Source organism: Falco peregrinus, chromosome 1 (genome assembly GCF_023634155.1).
Source record: "Falco peregrinus isolate bFalPer1 chromosome 1, bFalPer1.pri, whole genome shotgun sequence".
Lineage (NCBI taxonomy): Eukaryota > Metazoa > Chordata > Aves > Falconiformes > Falconidae > Falco > Falco peregrinus.
In genome coordinates, this window is record NC_073721.1 from 111,667,674 (window position 1) to 111,685,984 (window position 18,311).

Below are 18,311 nucleotides of genomic sequence, written 5' to 3' on the forward strand. Positions count from 1 at the left end.
CAAGACTTGCAGTCTGACTTTTCTCTGTTCCTACTCAGAAAAATAATACTTCCTCAAGAGTTTCTGTTCTGTTTGACAGCCTGCCAAGCCTCGGTGTTAACACTGGCATAGCTTTGCATTTGAAACTTTTAATTCAAAACACTATGACCTAATGACACTGAGATCTGTTCCTGTAGAGTCTGATGTAGTGGAAGGTTAAAAAGCAGTGGCCACTGGAGGCAGGTGCTTTTCATTTGTCAATATAATATTAACTAGAAAAAGGGTTGGTTCATGTGGCTTTTTTTCTTTGATAGTTTGCTAAAAATATAACTGGTACATTGCTATACTTCTCTTGAAGTCTGAAGCTTCACTACCACTTGCAAATCTGACTTTTACTATTTGTTCATCACATTGTACATACGTAATTCAATTTGAGTAACGTTTTCTAAAGCTCTGAAGTCACCTTCAAAATCAGGTTTTTGATGAGTTAGCATTTCTGCGTGCTCTTGGGAAAGATAAATGATCAATTTTTTCACATTTGTTTTCGACCAGAAATGAAAGAATAATGCTCTAACAAGTAAGTTGTTGCACAAAAAAAAAGAAATGCAGCACTACAAATACAATACAAAAAAGTGCTATCTTACTGTGGCAGTGAGTCTAATGAGTATCAGAAAGAAGTATCTGAATGCTTGATAGAATTATGTGTTTAAAAAAAAAAAGACAAACAACAAAATACTTTGCTGTAATCTGGTATGCTGGCAATGCCGGTACTAGGTTATGTGGTGATTTACTCAGCACTGGATTTAAAAAGGCCTGTTGGAGTTCATGTGGCACAATATCTTGTATGTAAAAGTATAGGCCTTGCAGTTGTTGCTTTTAAGATTAGCTATAGCGTAGTGCACAGAACTTTGAACTGTAGGTACTTTTGTTTTTTGCAGATATCCAGCCATGTTAAAGCTATTGACACAATTTACCAGTCAACAGATTTCTCAGGAATCCGTAACATCAGCTTCATGGTGAAACGAATAAGAGTAAGTTGTGTTGGAAACACTTTTAGCTTCACTGATATTGCTGGGAGGCTGGTTGTCTGTTTTTTGGTTTTTTTTAAAAGTCCTTTTGCTGTTCACTTGTAACCATTTATTGTTAGTAATTTCATAACACAGGTGTCTCTGTAGTAAATAGCTCCCCAACACATTTATTTTAGTGCTTACTGTCAAAAGCCTGCTGTTTCTGCTGTTAAGCTGTAATCAGTTTTTATTGGAATGAACTTCTTATATTTCAGCAGTGTTGACTGTGAGGCAAATAGACTGTATTGCTCTGCAAGTGCTTTAATCATGAAATAGTGGCTCTCCAGGTTGAAAGTTCCTGCTAAAAGTGATGATTTAAGAGGATAAATACAAACTTTTTGCTACTGATGGAAAGGAAAAAGAAATAAGAGAGGGGGGATTTACTACACAAATGCAGTTCTTAATTTATTGTAGAACCTGGTTTTCCAAATATTGGGGCTGTAATTTGTCAAGGCCTATAAATCTTTAGCCACATCTTTATTTAACATAACAAGGTATTGACAACAGCAGGCCTCTTAGCTGGTATTTACAAGGCAAGTGAAAGTGAATCTTGTCTTACAGTTTGTTTCAATTTACTTTTAGATAAACACAACAGTAGATGAGAAGGACTCTTCCAATCCCTTCAGATTTCCTAATATTGGTGTGGAAAAGTTTCTGGAACTGAACTCGGAACAGAATCATGATGATTATTGCTTGGCCTATGTGTTTACAGACCGTGATTTTGATGATGGAGTCCTTGGTCTGGCTTGGGTTGGAGCCCCTTCAGGTAATTATATACAAACCATCAGCATTATGAGGTAAAGTATTGTAGGTAGGTACAAAGAAGAAGATTAGAAATTATGTCATTTAAATTGGCAGCAAGTAGATAAAAATCTCATAACTTTTCATTTGGTAGGTATGGTTTAATTTATTTTTTTCAATATAAACAGCGTACCATGTCACTTCAGTTAGTCTTGCTGTCTTTCTGATGAGCAAGACATGAGCAATAAATAAAAAAATATTTCTTTTGTTAGACAGAGGTTGTATTACTTGGATGAATTTATTTATGACAGGTATGAGTGAGCAGTAAAGTGGCAGAAGTATTTCTGCTGTATATAAACAGAGCTTACAACTGTGCAGTTTGAATTTTGTAGTAGTACTACACTGCAGAACCCTTAGGTTTTCTAGGTAGTATTGGAAGCAATTTTTATTTATTTTTTTTTAAACAAAGTAAAATCAGTGAGTTCTTGTTCTAGGAGATACCAGAGTAATTTTTGTGTGCCTATTCTTGAACTGCTTCTCATTAGTGTCAACCTAGTTGTGTATTTTGGTTCTGATGTATATCTCGATATAAAAAAATCGAACAATGGTCTTCACGTGTGCAGCATCTCAAGGTGTTTGTCCTGGATGTATGAACTTTATAGGATGTATTAGTCTGATATATTTAAAAGTTGTTAGTCTTTAAATTTGAGTAGATACCAAATCTTTAGTTATAGGTCAGCACACATGCCAAATTGTGGAAGCTTTCACAGAAATCAAAATCAGAAATTCAGAAGGAACGGTCTTCCCTTGTTTCTTCCCTCAAGTGATTTCTATATAATAAGGAATTAGCTGGAGAACAGCAGGTCGTATGAAACTTTGCAAGAGACTGGATACCGTCAGGAGAGCATTATGAAGAGCTTTAACAGAATTCAAATAATTGTGGAAGAAACATGTAAACTGTTTATGAGGTGTAGCTATGCATTACAACCTCACTTTGTTTACTGCTGTACTTTCCTCTAAAGCACATTTTGGTTGTAGAGTATTGGTGCTACGTGGAAAAATATGGTGTGACAGTCTGTCAGACTTCAATTTCAGGAGCTTAAAATGCTTAAATAAGTATTAGTACAGTGTTCAGAGAACAGATCAGTGGACCCATGAGTGTAGCAAGTATGTTAGAGGAGAGGGACCTGTGTGGACTCACTGTAGTGAGTGCAGGACACACAGCTGGCCTGTGTAAATGGGAAACTGGGTCTGTGATCACAAGTCCAGTGTGTAGACTGAGCAAGCACTGGATGAATTGGAACGGGCATTCCGTAAACACTGCTTCCGAAACTGAATTTAATTGAGAAAAATCAAGAGATTTTAATCCTAAACACACATACTGGCATAGGATATTTCACTAAAATGGTCTTTTACTTCAGAAAGGAAGGCAACTTCTTTAGAGGGTGTTTTAGACACCATTTATGTTAGCAATAGAATAGCTGAACTTTACAACATTGATAATGCCTCAGTACAAACTCGACTTACAGAAAAATTCAGTGACGCTAAAGTCACAGTTTCAAGACTTTCGGAAGAGAAGTGTGATGGCCTTCTAAACAGGGTCTGATTAACCCACACATCAGAAGCATTTTCAGCTTTAGTTTGCACAGTGGAAAAATGAGTCACTTTTGCTGACAAGGATGTATAGCTTAGCTTGGACATTTTATGTAAATGCTCTTACTGTGAGAGAGGATCTCCTGTGATTTTACTGTTGGTTTTTTTTAACTTGGTGAAGTCCACTTGGGATGTAGATTGAGGCTGCCTGTATTGGATGTTGCACCGTGCTAGTCTTGTACTACAGGTGTGATGAACTCAGGGCCTGTCTGTGCAGTGAAAGCCCGAAACAGCTCTTTCTAAAACAGCTAACTTCTTGTGTGAGTGTATCCATTCAGTGCTGAGAGCATTAGTGTGGATAAATCTAATCTACTTTAAAAGTTGTGTTAATATTAATTACACAAAAGAACTTATCCACTGAGGAGGCAAGCTGTTTCTTGTTCTAAATGTCACTAGAGAAGTAACACAGTACTGCTTTTCTTCAGTGATGATCTGTTGTACTTTTATCTAAATGCAGGGAGCTCTGGTGGAATATGTGAAAAGAGCAAACTGTATTCTGATGGTAAGAAGAAGTCTCTGAACACCGGAATCATCACTGTTCAGAACTATGGCTCTCATGTTCCTCCCAAGGTTTCTCACATTACTTTTGCTCATGAAGTTGGGCATAACTTTGGTTCACCTGTGAGTATTACTATTGATCTGCTAACTCACTTCCAACTGTTTTGCGTGATTTGCAAATGGAGTTTTTACTCTTTATGAACGAGGAAAATATGACTGTGACTGCATGTGCATATGTGCATGCACATTGTATATAAATGAAAACCAGATTGATGAACTAAGCCCCTTTAACGAGTATTTGACAACACTGGTGCAACAGTGGATTTTGTGAATGGTGTATTTCTTACTAGTTCAATTTCTTATAAAGGGTCTACATTAGCTTTCTCTAAAAACTTCCCTGTGTTTTATTGAAGACTAGGGTCACACATACTTTATAAATGTATTTTAGTTTATCCTAGAGAGGAGAATGCAATCAATGCAAATTTGGTTAAGATGAAGCTTTATTCAACAAGTGAAGATAGAAATGGCTGCTTCTAGAGTTCAATTATTTATACTTAAAGTTTACCGAAGAAAATTATGGGGAGGATTAAGATACCAAGAACAGTTATTTTGAAGCAGAATTTGTCTCCCGGTCATTTAGGGATATGATTTGTTTGTGGCAAGCTGAAAGCTTGAGCCTTTTGGTTTTGCTGGAGATGAGAACAAAGTTTTCTGGTTTGGATTTTTTTTTTTTTGAACTTAAGTATATAGGCTTCCTATTCTTGGAAGTAAAATGACAGGAGTCATGAGTTCTTCTAAAACAGATGTTCACATATGAATCCTTTTTTCATGCGACTTGAAAAAAATCCCTAATACCACTGCTCTGAGTGGGAACAAGCCTTCCAAGCATAACTGAAAATACAAGCACATAAAACTGGAAAAACAGTCGCACTGAGTGAAACATATTTTGCATCAGCCTGGAAGATGGGTCTTTTAATGTTACTCATGCGTTTGTTTTTTTCAAACTGTAATAAATGATGCAGTTCTCGCAACTATGTTGAAAATTTTTAAATTTAACTACTTCTTTTGGAGACATAGGTTGTATTTCTGGAAAGTTGAATGCATCAGAACAGCACTGGAATTCCTCTTACATGTAACAGCTTAGTATGTTGTCAGTTCGCTAATTGCTAGAATGCCAATACGTAATGCATTTCATTCCTTGTGCTGATACTGTGTAGATCTAGTCACTGGCTGACAAACAAAACTTCCCTCAAAAGAAGCAAGCAGAATGGACTGCTGTTTCAGTTACTTTCTGCTTTTATTCCACAGAATACTTAATATCCTTTTGTGTTCATAAAGCCACTCTTTTCAGGAGATGGCGACTTTTTTGAGTTGGTATTCGTTCCAGGACATGCACTTGCGCTATACATTACCATGAATGCAAATAAGCTAAAACTGAAGAAATTAGATACTTGCTACTGTTTCTGGAGAAAAACATAAACAACCAACCAACCAACAAAACCCAAACCAAACCTTTGTTTTCTATTTTAAGAAACTTTAGTATAAGATAGTGGGGTTTCTCTATGAACCTTTTATTCTCACTGTGTCAAGGTTATCAAACCAGGTTACTTTTGCAGATGTGTAAAAAGACAGAAAGAAATTAGAGCAGCTGTCTTGATAGAAATAGAAATAGTTTTTAAATATTTGTTTTGCAGCACGATTCTGGAATGGAGTGCACTCCAGGAGAGTCCAAGAACTTGGGACAGAAAGAAAATGGCAATTATATCATGTATGCAAGAGCTACATCTGGGGACAAACTTAACAACAACAAGTTCTCTATCTGTAGCATTCGAAATATCAGCCAAGTTCTTGAGAAGAAAAGAAATAATTGTTTTGTTGGTATGTATTTAGTCATCCCAAAAGAAGAATGGCAAAGCTATTACTGTTCTGCTTAATTAGAAATGTGGTTTAGTCTTTTACTTGTTTTTTGTTTTAATTTACTGGAAGAATTCTGTAAGTAAAGAACTGAATTTGAGAACTGGAGTACTGTCATTAAGTTCTGGGCTCCCCAGTACAGTAAAGACATGGACATACTGGAGTGAGTCCAGCAAAGGGCCGCAAAGATGATTAAGGGATTGGAGCATCTGACACATGAGGAGAGGCTGTGGGAGCTGAGACTGTTTAGGCTGGAGAACAGAATGTTGGGGGGTTGCCTCCCCTGGGTTATAAATGCCTGGTGGGAGGGAGTAAAGAAAACAGGATCAGACTGTTTGCAGTCACGCCCAGTGAAAGGACAAGAGGTAAGGAGCACAAATTAAAATACTGGAAGTTCTGTTTAAACAGTAACAACAACAAAAAAAATAATTGCAGGAATCTTCCTGGAGTCTGTGGTGTGTGGACTCTCACAAGTTTTCTGAGGTAGTGCAGTGAGTAGGTTTGGGTTTTGGAGTAAGTAGTGGTTCATTCACCCCAGCACCATCAGCTTTTGCCTTAAGGTCCTCAGACTCTATTAAAGGGGAAGGAGTGCAAGAAAGGTTGCTGCTGCTTTGAAGGCTTAACAGAAAACTTCCTCTTATCACCGTCTATTTCTTATCCACACAAGAAACTCCCCCTGTTATCAGCAGAAATCTTTTACTCAGAGGCTGAGAATCCTATGAGTTGCAGGAGTGACTAAGTTGGGTGGCAAGCAAACGATGCAAGCTGCTTTGCGCCCTAGTCTGAAGTCCATCTTGACCAGGCATTTTCAGTCACAATTAGCTGGATGCTGTTGCAAATCAATGTTAACGTTTGTGAGTCTATTTGCATATTCTTTGTACTGCTTTGTACATAAATATACTGGCATTTTTAGAGTCTGGTCAACCCATCTGTGGTAATGGACTGGTTGAACAAGGAGAACAGTGTGATTGTGGATACAGTGACCAGTGTAAAGATGAATGCTGTTATGATGCAAACCAGTCAGAAGATAAAAAATGCAAGTTAAAACCAGGCAAACACTGCAGGTATTGTGCATGTTTGTTACAGTACACTTTAATTTTCGGGATTTATTGGTAGCTATAATTGCTATTTTAGAATCTATTTTACTTGCATTATTCTTAAAGCATTTACTTTCTTAAATATGACTTACATTGTGCTTATGAACTTGTCACTCACCATTATGCTATGCAATTCTTGGTGCTAATTGTAGCTCGCTTTTCTCCTAGATGACTGTTCTCTAGCTTTTCAAAAAGCCTAATGGCACTGGCTTGTATCAATGCTGACTTATCATAATACTCAATGCAGACAACTCTGTGTTGAAATTCTGTTGTCTATCAGAAACATGTTGTGTATAATTCTTGCAAAAACTGTATGAGTCAGAAAAACACGTCTAGGATACTGTTTTTACAGCAGGTACAGGAGAGTATTAATTGCCCAAAGGATAATGGAGAGTATTATGAAATTGGATCCTATCCTAGGGCCATTTCTACAGCATTGCCTAACTGGAAGACGACTGAAGGATACAGAGGATTGATTTACTATTTTTTTTATAAAAAATGCTTGTTTTATAAATTAAACTGGTTTTTAAGTCACCTTGTATCTTGGCAGCATTGTGTACACAGTGATTTATAAGAGGAACTTTTAAAGATCATAAGACTTACAGTGAAGTAAGTCAACTTCTATCTTGTAGTTCTGTGACTTAAGACACATGTTAAATTTCTACTTCATCTGAAAACTTTTGGATTTTTTTTCACGTGGAAGGCATGAGCTTTTTTCCTCTTAAGAGAGACACATAAATTTAGTGTCCGGTTAGACTCTTAGCCAAAGATGGAGAGAATTACTATTATTTTTAAGTCTAAACCAGCTCAACTTTTTAATACAATGTACACAATTTTGTTGTAATTAGATTTTCCTGCCTTAAGAATGATCTCTGTCATCCTGGGAGTGGAAATAAAAGTAGCATCTACTGTTAAAATGTATTTGACAGTGTAGACATGGTAGAAAGTCCATCTCCTGTGAATTCATAGTTGTAATAATTCCGCACGTGTGGTTCCCTCCCTCTTGCAAATTTTCTTAATTTTTCTACTAAAATAAAGGCTTTACATTCATCTTTTTATTGGTTAATACCTCTTATTATTGGTTTCTGGCATTTTGCTTTACATGGCAGCAATGGTGAGCAGCTGTTCCCTTCTGAGTACACCAGGTGCCACCGCCACCTTCTTTCTTGCTCCCTCCTGCTCAGCTGACTGTAGTCTCGCTTTATGCCCTGCTGGGAGCAGTCTTAGATAGGAATTACTCCATCATTTTTGATTTAGAATTCCTCTTTTTCCAGTTTTGTTAAGATTGAAAATTTTGCTGTACAAAGAGGTTTCCAAAGACATGTAAACCAAATCCAAATGCAAGAATGGATCATGTAAAACACATTTTAGGAAAACTATGGTACCTACCTAGCTGCTTTACATGTCTTCTACATGTGTGATGTCAAGAGTAATTTTTCTAGGCATGCAGTAGTTTTAAAATAGAGAGATCCTGACCCGCAGAAGGTCTTTGCTATCTTCTGGTGCCTGCTGAATGCCAGTCAACACACTGTGAATATTGAGGTACAGAATAATTTGAGTTGAGAACTCAGGAGGCTTAGCTTTAATCAAGTCGTTAACGTGTGTTTCATAACCCTCGCTCTTCTGCAGCTTGTAGTGGCATACGTACTCAAACACAGCTTCAGGAGAAGGAAATGATTGTTCCCTGCTGTTTCGCCAGTGTAAGGGGCTCAAATGCTTTGATGTCTGGGACAGAAAGGAGCCCAAGCGTTTTGGGGGAGCTGGTGAAGCTGCTTTGGCAAACTTTTTTTTCCCCCAAAATTAGTTTGTATGCTGACTGTGATCTCCGACATAAGAGCTGACATGTCTCCTTCCCTTTTCTTTTTTATTTAAACAATGTGAGTAGTATGGCTGCAGAAAGTTTAAAAAAAAAAAAAAAAAAAAAAAAAACAGAAAACAAACAAAAAATTCCTTACGGTGGTATAAAGCTTGACTGACTTACTACATTTTTTTTTTTGTTGAGACTATCAAACTAATCAGTTGTTCCTGAATTAATTTTACCAGCTTGCTAATTGAATGATTTGCATGTACAAACTTTGAAATGCTGTTATTTGCTGTATGTTTTAATTTAAAATGTTGCTTGTACTGTTTTTCTAATATAATGCAAAGAGTTTAATTGGCTAGTACAGTGACTAAGAAATCCATATTCAGTGCAGTAACCTTTTGTTACCTTAATGGACAGGAAGAAATTATTTTCAATTGACATTTTACTTAGCAGAAATGTGAAGTGTTTGAGTAGGTTTCAGGATAAATAGTTCTTGGATTTATTCATGCTTTTTCTTTACATCCATGTGTTCTCTTTATTTCTAGCCCTAGTCAAGGCCCCTGCTGTACTGCACAGTGTAATTTCAAACTGAAGACTGATAAGTGTCGAAATGATTCTGACTGTGCACGAGAAGGAATGTGTAATGGTGTCAGTGCTCTCTGTCCAGCTTCTGAGCCTAAACCAAACTTCACAGACTGCAACAGGCACACACAAGTTTGCATAAATGGGGTATGGTTTATTCAGTCATATGCAACCGCAGTTGTTTTTGGTTTGGTTTTATTATTTCAAAAAAGAAAAAAGCTTGATTTATTGGTTTCAATCAAAAGAACTGTGAAGCTACATCAAATAGTAAGCAGGTAACATATCAAGATAGCTTTACAGTTTGAGAAAGTTCCATTTAAATTTTTTTGGGGTAGAAATCGAGACTATTAAAGTGTTTTATTTCCTAGTTCCATCTTTTCATTTTTCTTCAGTCTTCAACAAGTAATATTATTGCCTTAGAAAATTAGATATGCTGTCAATCCATGTAATCTAGTTTAATGAAAATACACAGTTCTTCCACCCATGTGCATGCAGGACAGATATGCCAGCATATAGAATTACCCTGAACTGCCATTAGTTTCCTGGGTTAAAGAGTCCATGGTAGTTGCTTTGAAATATTGATGGGAAGTCTCTTATAAGTTAATCTGTGTTTACTTGGAAGCAAAAACAAGCAGAAGTCATCCTCTTAGAGATGTAACTTGTGCTGCTGTAAGTCTGTTTTCCACAGTCCAGGTTTTGAATTAAATGATACTACTCAAAAAATTTTCAGCTAATTCAGTCATTTTAAATATGGAAAAAAGATAGAAGAATTGTCTTTATATAGTTCCTTAATTTTTAAATGACATAAGTGCAGTGATTTTTTTTTTATTTTTTTTTCTTAATTTGAGGAGTCCTTCCACAGTGGAATTAGAATCTTTCCTGCCATAAATTTTTATTACTATTTTCTGAGAGAAAATATTTTTGGAGACATGCTTTTGATTTATCTTGCTAACCACAGTTTTGAGTAATCATGTTTCAGTGTGAATTGCAGTGCTGTGAGTGTTCTGCAGGGTACTCTGAGGCCCTAAAAGAAAATACAGTGTTAAAAAATATAACTGTGTAAATTACCATTTAAAGAAAGGATCAAATAAGCCTAAACACTGCAACTGAGTAAGTGTAATAAATTTTGTTTTACAAACTTCAGAAGAAATTCAAGCTATTATTTTCATTGATAAGCATCTTTAGACTGATGATTGTGCTTTCAGCTATTTAAAAATTAATCTTTCCTAACGTCAGCGTGCTTAAAAGTTAAATTGATGTTTGTGTTCTTGTGCTCTTGTCTCAAACAGCAATGTGCTGGCTCTATCTGTGAGAAGTATGGCTTGGAGGAATGCACATGTGCTAGTTCAGATGGCAAGGACGACAGAGAACTGTGTCACGTCTGCTGCATGAGAAAAAGTAAGGTTTGTCTGAATTGGAAGCATAAATACAGCAGTGGGCATCTAAGGAATCTCCTCATGGTGTTTATGTTTTATTTTTTCTTGAGAGCATACTGCAATTTTGTACATAATTAGTTTCAGATAGAGGCATTATGTTTTATAGGAAATGAACAATATTTTGGTTTTATACATATAAGTAGAAACTTGAAATTTTTTCAAAAGCATTTTCAAGAATTGAGCACCAAGGGATTCATGCACAGATATTCTAATACAATAACAGTTTGGTTAATCTAATTTGTTTTTTTCAAACAATTTTCCTTTTCAGTGGACCCAGCTACTTGTGCAAGTACAGGCTCTAACCAGTGGGAGAAACACTTCGGTCGCAAAACTATTACTTTGCAACCTGGATCTCCTTGTAATGATTTCAAAGGCTACTGTGATGTGTTTATGAGGTGCCGGCTGGTAGATGCTGATGGCCCTCTAGCTAGATTAAAGAAAGCCATTTTTAATCCAGAACTATATGAAAATATTGCAGAATGGATTGTGGTAAGTATTTTTTCCTTACCAGTCTAATATAAATTTTTCTTGTTAATCAGTATTCACAGTTGGTACGTGTTGCTCTATATATACAGCACTTCAGCATTCTTTAAAGCACAATCAGACCTTGTTTTACTAGTTTTTCTATAAGCATCTGAGTGCAGCAAGTAAGTTTTGACAGATGGAAGGGAATGGAAACAAATAAGTAACAAAAACCTAAGTAAATATTTTGTTATATCTCTGTTCAGTCCACTGTCTGTTTGGGTGGTCATGTTTTTGACTTAACAAGTTTACCTGCTTTAACCCTTCATATTTGCATGTTCTGGCTTCTTTTAAGGAACTAAATATATCGATCTCTGGCATTGCTTATTTTTATTGCACTAGATGACACTTTCCTAATCATAGACTGGGAGGAGAGCTACAACGAAGCACCATTATAGAGCTGCATAGTCAATTTTGTGTAGGCTGTTGATTGTTTTAGGCTTATATAGCTCTGTTGTAGTGCATCTTCTGTGAAATGCCCTTCTGATAATAGAATGAATTTGCAGTATTAGCGTGTTTTTCTGTAAGAACTTTGGGGACATTTTTCTTTTAAAATGTTATGGTCTTTAAGTGATGTTTCAGAACAGCTTTTTGATGTCTTAAAAGGCAAAGGAAAGTCGCATTCAATGACCCCTGTCCCTTGTACATGGGTGCCAGCCCCCCAGAAATACTTTCTTTTGTTTTTAGGCTTATTGGTGGGCAGTGTTGCTTATGGGAATTGCTTTGATCATGTTAATGGCTGGTTTCATTAAGATATGCAGTGTTCATACTCCAAGCAGTAATCCAAAGTTGCCTCCTCATAAACCACTTCCAGGTGAGTACACCAAGCAATTAAATTTATGTTATCCGCAACGATTTTGTTCTGAATGGGAAATTTCAGGTGTCCCAACTTACAGTTCTTGGTCTGGCACTGTGAAACTACAAATGGAATTTGTGCCAGTGGAACAATTCATAAAAATGTAACTCTTATTTTCCTATAACATAATGTGCACATCAAAAGAAAGCTTTGAAGACTTCGAAGTCAAGAGTTCCTCATATTTCCTATTTCATGCTGCATTTTGTAAGAAGCAGCCTGTTTAAGGAACTACTGTTGAGATAATAAAATGTATTCTGTAAATAAATACTCCACGCAGACCTTGCAGGTCTAAATAAAGCCTTTCAGAAAAATAGGTATATTTAGTTTGCATGGCCAGGGCAACTCTTCTGGAAATCATTTTAAAAAAAATCCATTTTAATAATTTGTACCTTTCTTTGAAACAGGCACTTTAAAAAGGAGGAGACCACCACAAACCACTCAGCCACCACAGCGGCAAAGGCCCCGAGAGAGTTATCAGATGGGACATATGAGACGTTGACTGCAGCTTTTTGCCTTGGTTCTTCCTAGTGCCTACAATGGGAAAACTCACTCCAAAGAAAACTTAAGTCATAGTCCCCGATCTAACTCTCAAAAATCGAAGAGAAACAAAAGCATTATATGCCCTCAATACAAGTGGAAATGGTTAATTTTTAATGAGCTAATCTTCCAGCTCAAAAAGAAGAAAAGTGTTTTTCTTGCATATTTTTAATTTAGTGGCAGGAGTATCATGATACTTTCCCCCTTCTGTGCTCTTCATTGCTGCATTTTCTTCACTTGCAGGCAAATATGGCTGTAGTAAAACTTTTACTCAAGAATTGAAAAAAAAAAATATATTTTTCAACTGCCAGACAAGGCTAGGAAGCTAGACCACCTCAGCATTGGAGACATTACTTGTCAATGTATATACATTGTTATATGCAGACATGTATTTCTAACGTACACCCGTACTTGTGTGCAATTGTAAACAAGAGAATTGCAATATGGATGTTTCTTTGTATTATAAAACTTTTCCGCTATTAATGAAGAAATTACTGTTTAATTGACATACTCAGGATAACAGAGGATGATGGTGTGTAATGGTCAAGGATCCTGTGATGCTTTACACAGCAATTTTGAATCAAATCAAACTTTTTTATCATGATCAAAGTTCTTTCAAGCACTCATTTCATCTTTATCAAACAGCTGCTAAGACATAGCATACAAGATTGAATGGTCTTTTAGAGATATAACAGGTGTTCTGCGAACTTTGCAAATGCCAGAATGTTTCAAAAGTGTTTTATATAAGTGTCTAATTTCTTGTAGCTCTGCTTAAATGTTTTTAATTTGTCTGATTATTCAGTTAATTAATGAATAGTTAGATGAAATATTTCCATGCTTTATTAGAAGATTCTGCCTGTTACTCAACTTGTTCTAAAAATTGCAACCAGTTTATTCAGGCTGTTCAGATATTCTTACAGTATGATAATTAAGTTTGTGTTCAGAGGGATGTGGAAAGAAAGAAAAGCTGTAGGGTTTTTTATGTTCTGTTTAATTTATCAGATATTTGGATAACTTTTCAGCATGATACTGTTGATTGAGTGAGATACTGTTGATTGATAACCACTAAAGTAGGGTGATTTGCCCAGCTACTGTGGCAGAGTTTAAATTGTAGTTAGGACTACCGGTTTTCCCACGTTTTATACCAGTAGCAAAATTCAACAGCACAATGTCCCATTCCAAAGTTTTTTATTACGAATGTAAATAATTGGCGATTTTGAAAGAGGAAACAAAAGATGTCTTAAGGTGCTTACTGCTATGCAGGAGATGAAAGGGGGCATTACAAAATGTTTAAGCTTGTGACATATTTATTGCTTGTTTTCCAAAAGCACCAAGCTAATTAGAGATGCAAATGGCTATAATTTTCCTGGCTTTGCTTAGGAGAAAATTTACTAAGGGTTGGACAGGCTTCCTTTGTTTGGGTTTTGGGTTTTTTTGTTTTTTGTTTTTGTTTTTTAAGAGTATAAGGTTTACACAATCATTCTCATAATGTGACGCAAGCCAGCAAGGCCAAAAATGTTACAGAATATAATGGGATCTCTTCCTTGTAAACTTGTACAGTATGTGGTAACTTTTTCAAAATACAGCTTTTTGTACATGGTTTAGAGACAAATTTTGTACATGAAACCCCAAGTCCAATAGACTATATAAATAATTCTAAATGATCTTAACTAGTTAGAAGTGTATGTAGTTGCTTTTAAGTCATTTTAAATACATTTGTTTTAAGACTGTGCAAAGATTGGAAGTGGGTTTGCATTTCTAAAATGGTGACTTTTATTCAGCAAGAGTTCTTAGTAACTTCTTGAGTGTGGTAGACTTTGGAACATGTAAATTTTTTGCCTGTAATGTTATCCTGTGGTAGGATTTTGGCAGACCAATGCTGCCCTATTTTATTTTGAGTCTAAGTTAAATGTCTTCTGAAAACAGAAATGTGCACTGAACTCTCCACTGCAAGTCAAGATGTGGTAAAATGGAAAGAAAGTTCAAGACAATGAAACGGAATACTACTGTCGATTTCATGTCCACTGTGTTTTATACAGTATCTTTTTTTGTTCACTTTGGAAATTTTTACTAAAAATGCAAAAAATAAAGTATTGTGCAAAGATATGTAAGGTTTTTTTGAAACTTGAAATGCATTAATAAATAGACTTGATGAAATAATCTTCTGAAGACCCATTTACTTTTTGAACCCTGAAAACAAAGTGGAATACACAGATTCTACTTCTGCTTAATTCTTGGCCTTTGCTGGAAAGGGGCTGTCATGCCAAAAACGAATCGTGCTGTCCTTACTCTGTCAAAGTGCACCTCCCAATTTTAATGTCATCATCCAGTTAAATGTGAGAGCAAATGTTTTTGTTTAACCTTTTCAAGGAAAAGCCCTAAAATTACCTTTAAATTACTTGTATGATCACAGGAACAAAGCTTTCTTGGTGCTTATCTTCATAATGGAAACTAGTTGCTGGTGGGGTGTTCAGACTGCATAGCTACTGCTCGATGCCTTCTGAAATAAATGAACTTTGGAAGAAGAGTACTGGAACGAACAGACAGTACTCTGCATGCACGGCTGGTGGGTATGACTCGTAGAAGGAGCAAATCTTGCTTTTTGCAGGGGCTTTTAAAACTGCTGAGCTGGGTCTGTGTGTTTCTGTGCGCTCTGTACAGTTGATGGAAGTGGTAAGCCAAGCCCTGCCGGCTAGCAGCCTTCCACGGGGCTCTTGGTTGGGAATGGCCAGCTTAAACTGCTGGTTCCCTAACTCAGCAGCATATGCTTTGATGTAATCGAAGCATATTCAGAGTTCCTTCCTCACAGTACTTTTTTTTTTTTTTAATAGAAAGGCTTCCTCTTGTAGCTACATAGCACTGTCGGGGCAAAGGGTATTGAAAGAAAATCTGTTTAGAGCAGAGTCCTCCTCCAAATCAGCATCATAAGCGCCGAATAGATTTGATGGTGGTTACATTTAAATTTCTGTCTAGGAACACAAACCAGAGGAGTAGAAATAAAGCCTAAGCATCTAAAATAAGTTGTTTTGTATATATTTTTAAATTGTGATTGAGGGAAACACATGGGTATATAAATAGCTGTAATTTTTCTAACTAATATTTGACCTAATGATCCCTAGTTGTAGTTGTTCCTTTATTCATCTTGTCTTTCTTAATGTTTTAGTCATTAAATGTATATGTTCACCTCTGGTGTAGAAGCATGTATGTGGTGTGAATATCAGAAGGGCATCAAACTCCTCTTCAGCTGTAAAACTTATACCGTACAGACTAAAAGTAATTGACATAGTTTGCCTTTTAATTAATATTCCAATATTTCTTTCAGGAAAAACACACAAAAAGGAAGAGATTTTTTTTTTTTTTTTTTTTACTTCTGAATATTGGAGATTCATTATTACCGATCGTTGATTAAAAGGACAGCAGTCATTGCCATGCCCTGGGCTGTGCTTGGTCCGGCAGGTCTCGGTTCAGCTGGGATTATTCCCATCTCACTCCGACGAGCGCAAAGTACGGCCCCGCTGTAGGCACTTGCGTTGTAGGTATGACTTCGGTGTTATGTTCAGGCATTGTAAGACTTCGAGTATGCTGCAACTTGGGCTTTCTTTCATTTTTATATCAGAAATTAGTGTAATGGCTATCGAAACACAGGGATTTATTTGGACACATGAAAAATGACATCAGAATAAGTATCTTCATATCCGCAAGAGTTTGAATACTGAATGTTCTTTTAATTTTCCTATTTGACTTTTTTAAAAGTTCTCAAATTGTCCTGTTTGAGGATAGACTAGCTTGTTTCCGTTTAACTGGAGAATGTTTTTTTCCCCAGAAGTCCCTGAACTGCAGTATCCCCGTTACTTGAGTTTCAGCACACTGTAGACACCTCTTGACATTTTTTTCCCCACCTGCTTTTCCTGAACTAATGCTTCCAAGTCCATTTCTCCTGAAATTTGGATCCCTTTATCGGCCTTCTTACCAAGTAAGTGATAATAATGTGAAAGAAATGCCAATTTTAATATCTTAAAATGTGTCCAACTGTGTTTAGGATGTATAGCTACAAGGAAATCCTGACTTGAAAGGCTTTGTTAATATGTGCGTTTTACATCATACAAACCTCATTAAAAGCTGTCTCACCAACTCTAGGCTTTTTTTTCCAGGTATAAAGAAACACTTAACATTGCAGATTCTGCCCTGGAGAAGCAGCACAATGCAGTTCTTTCTGGCCTTTGTCTCTTGTGTTGTCATCCTTCAATATCTTCTGAACAAAGGCTTTTTTGAGGAATGGGGGTAGGATTTGGTTTTTAGGAAGCTTACAAAGTTCGTAGCGGAGAAAGCTATGATGATAACAGGCGTTCTAGATGCAGTTCCAATGACGGTATTTCAATTCTTCTGTAAATAGACAAGTATTTTATAAGCAAAACAACCCAAAACATAAGTAGTAAAAGTGGCAGATTTTAGCTTTTTCCAGAAACAAAAATGGAATTCTAGAAATTATCTAGGGAGATGCATAATTAAGAGTTAGTCTCACACGCATACTTTTCTCTCTGTGTTCTCTGTCCCATTTTTCATTGTGCTTTGAAAAACTAAAATGGCCACATTGTCATTTGTTCCTTGCCTGACATTCTTCAGGACACGCAGTCCATTTTATAACTTCATGCCCCTAAAACTGCTGTCACTGGGTATCTAGCAGTTGAGTCTGCACTGGATTATTGCTACTACAAATGTAAAAAAAAAAAAACAAACCCGAAACCAAACCAACCCCGCACCCCAACAACTAATGTTCATCTGAAAAAGGTCTGGTGCTTACCTAATTCTTTCAGGAATACTTACTGCTGAAATTTGCTTCTGTGTGCTGATTTGACTTGTGGCTGTTTGTATTTAAGTAATTGATTTTTATATAAGCACAGAACATGTTGCAGAGCTTTAATAAAATAATTGTTAGGAAATGTAAGTATTGGAGATAGTAACCTGAAGCATGGAATTAATCACTTAAATTTTAATTTTTTACATAGAAGGTGGAAATACTTTTTGTGTTTAAAGAAAATAATTTGCTTCACGGAGCAACATCTTTTAAAGCACAAACCACCATTTTCCATGAAGATCTGAAGATTCTTTTACATGGAATTTGTATCTAAACCTATAAATATTTCTTCTAATCAAGCTGCTACTCCAAGTGGCCATTTTAAATATCAGATCAGCTTCTGAAATTTACACCTCAGGAAGGAGAACTGTTGTCATTTGAAAAGTAAGTATTCTTCAGTTCCCATCATATTTAGTCAGCCTTTCTGTTTCTGTAATTGAATATTCCTGTTTGTTTAAAGGAATGGTTTTACTGAAAACAGGTTTTAAAAGTTAGAAATTAATATTCTGAATGGTTGGCCAAGATGTCTGCATTCAGCATTTGATCACTGTTCATTGCTTGCAGGATTACTCATTCTACTCAACTTGTTCATTTGTCATGCTCTTTAGATAATTTTCACTTTAATCCTGATAACATCTGTATGTTTTGATTCAAAATTTCCTGCAATGTCTTGGTATGGAAAATAGGCTTTGCTCCAGGTCTCAGGACTATCTTGCACATTTTTTACCATTTAGAGAACATTTAAAACAAATTACATTCAGAATACAGAC

General features: G+C 36.2%; 1 protein-coding gene across 2 annotated transcripts in view; it reads left to right on the plus strand.

Annotated features, from left to right (window-relative positions):
• The window catches only part of ADAM10 (ADAM metallopeptidase domain 10), a 51,328-nt gene extending 36,482 nt beyond the window's left edge, over positions 1 to 14,846 (plus strand). For both annotated transcript variants that reach the window (XM_055808221.1, XM_055808231.1), the window contains exons 7-16: positions 918 to 1,010; positions 1,629 to 1,812; positions 3,898 to 4,061; positions 5,633 to 5,816; positions 6,766 to 6,916; positions 9,299 to 9,482; positions 10,625 to 10,733; positions 11,040 to 11,260; positions 11,981 to 12,107; positions 12,554 to 14,846. In XM_055808221.1, coding sequence (XP_055664196.1) covers positions 918 to 1,010; positions 1,629 to 1,812; positions 3,898 to 4,061; positions 5,633 to 5,816; positions 6,766 to 6,916; positions 9,299 to 9,482; positions 10,625 to 10,733; positions 11,040 to 11,260; positions 11,981 to 12,107; positions 12,554 to 12,648 — 1,512 coding nt within the window. In that variant the 3' untranslated portion in view covers positions 12,649 to 14,846. The remainder of the gene's footprint in view (positions 1 to 917; positions 1,011 to 1,628; positions 1,813 to 3,897; positions 4,062 to 5,632; positions 5,817 to 6,765; positions 6,917 to 9,298; positions 9,483 to 10,624; positions 10,734 to 11,039; positions 11,261 to 11,980; positions 12,108 to 12,553) is intronic.
• Positions 14,847 to 18,311: the final 3,465 nt, after the last annotated feature.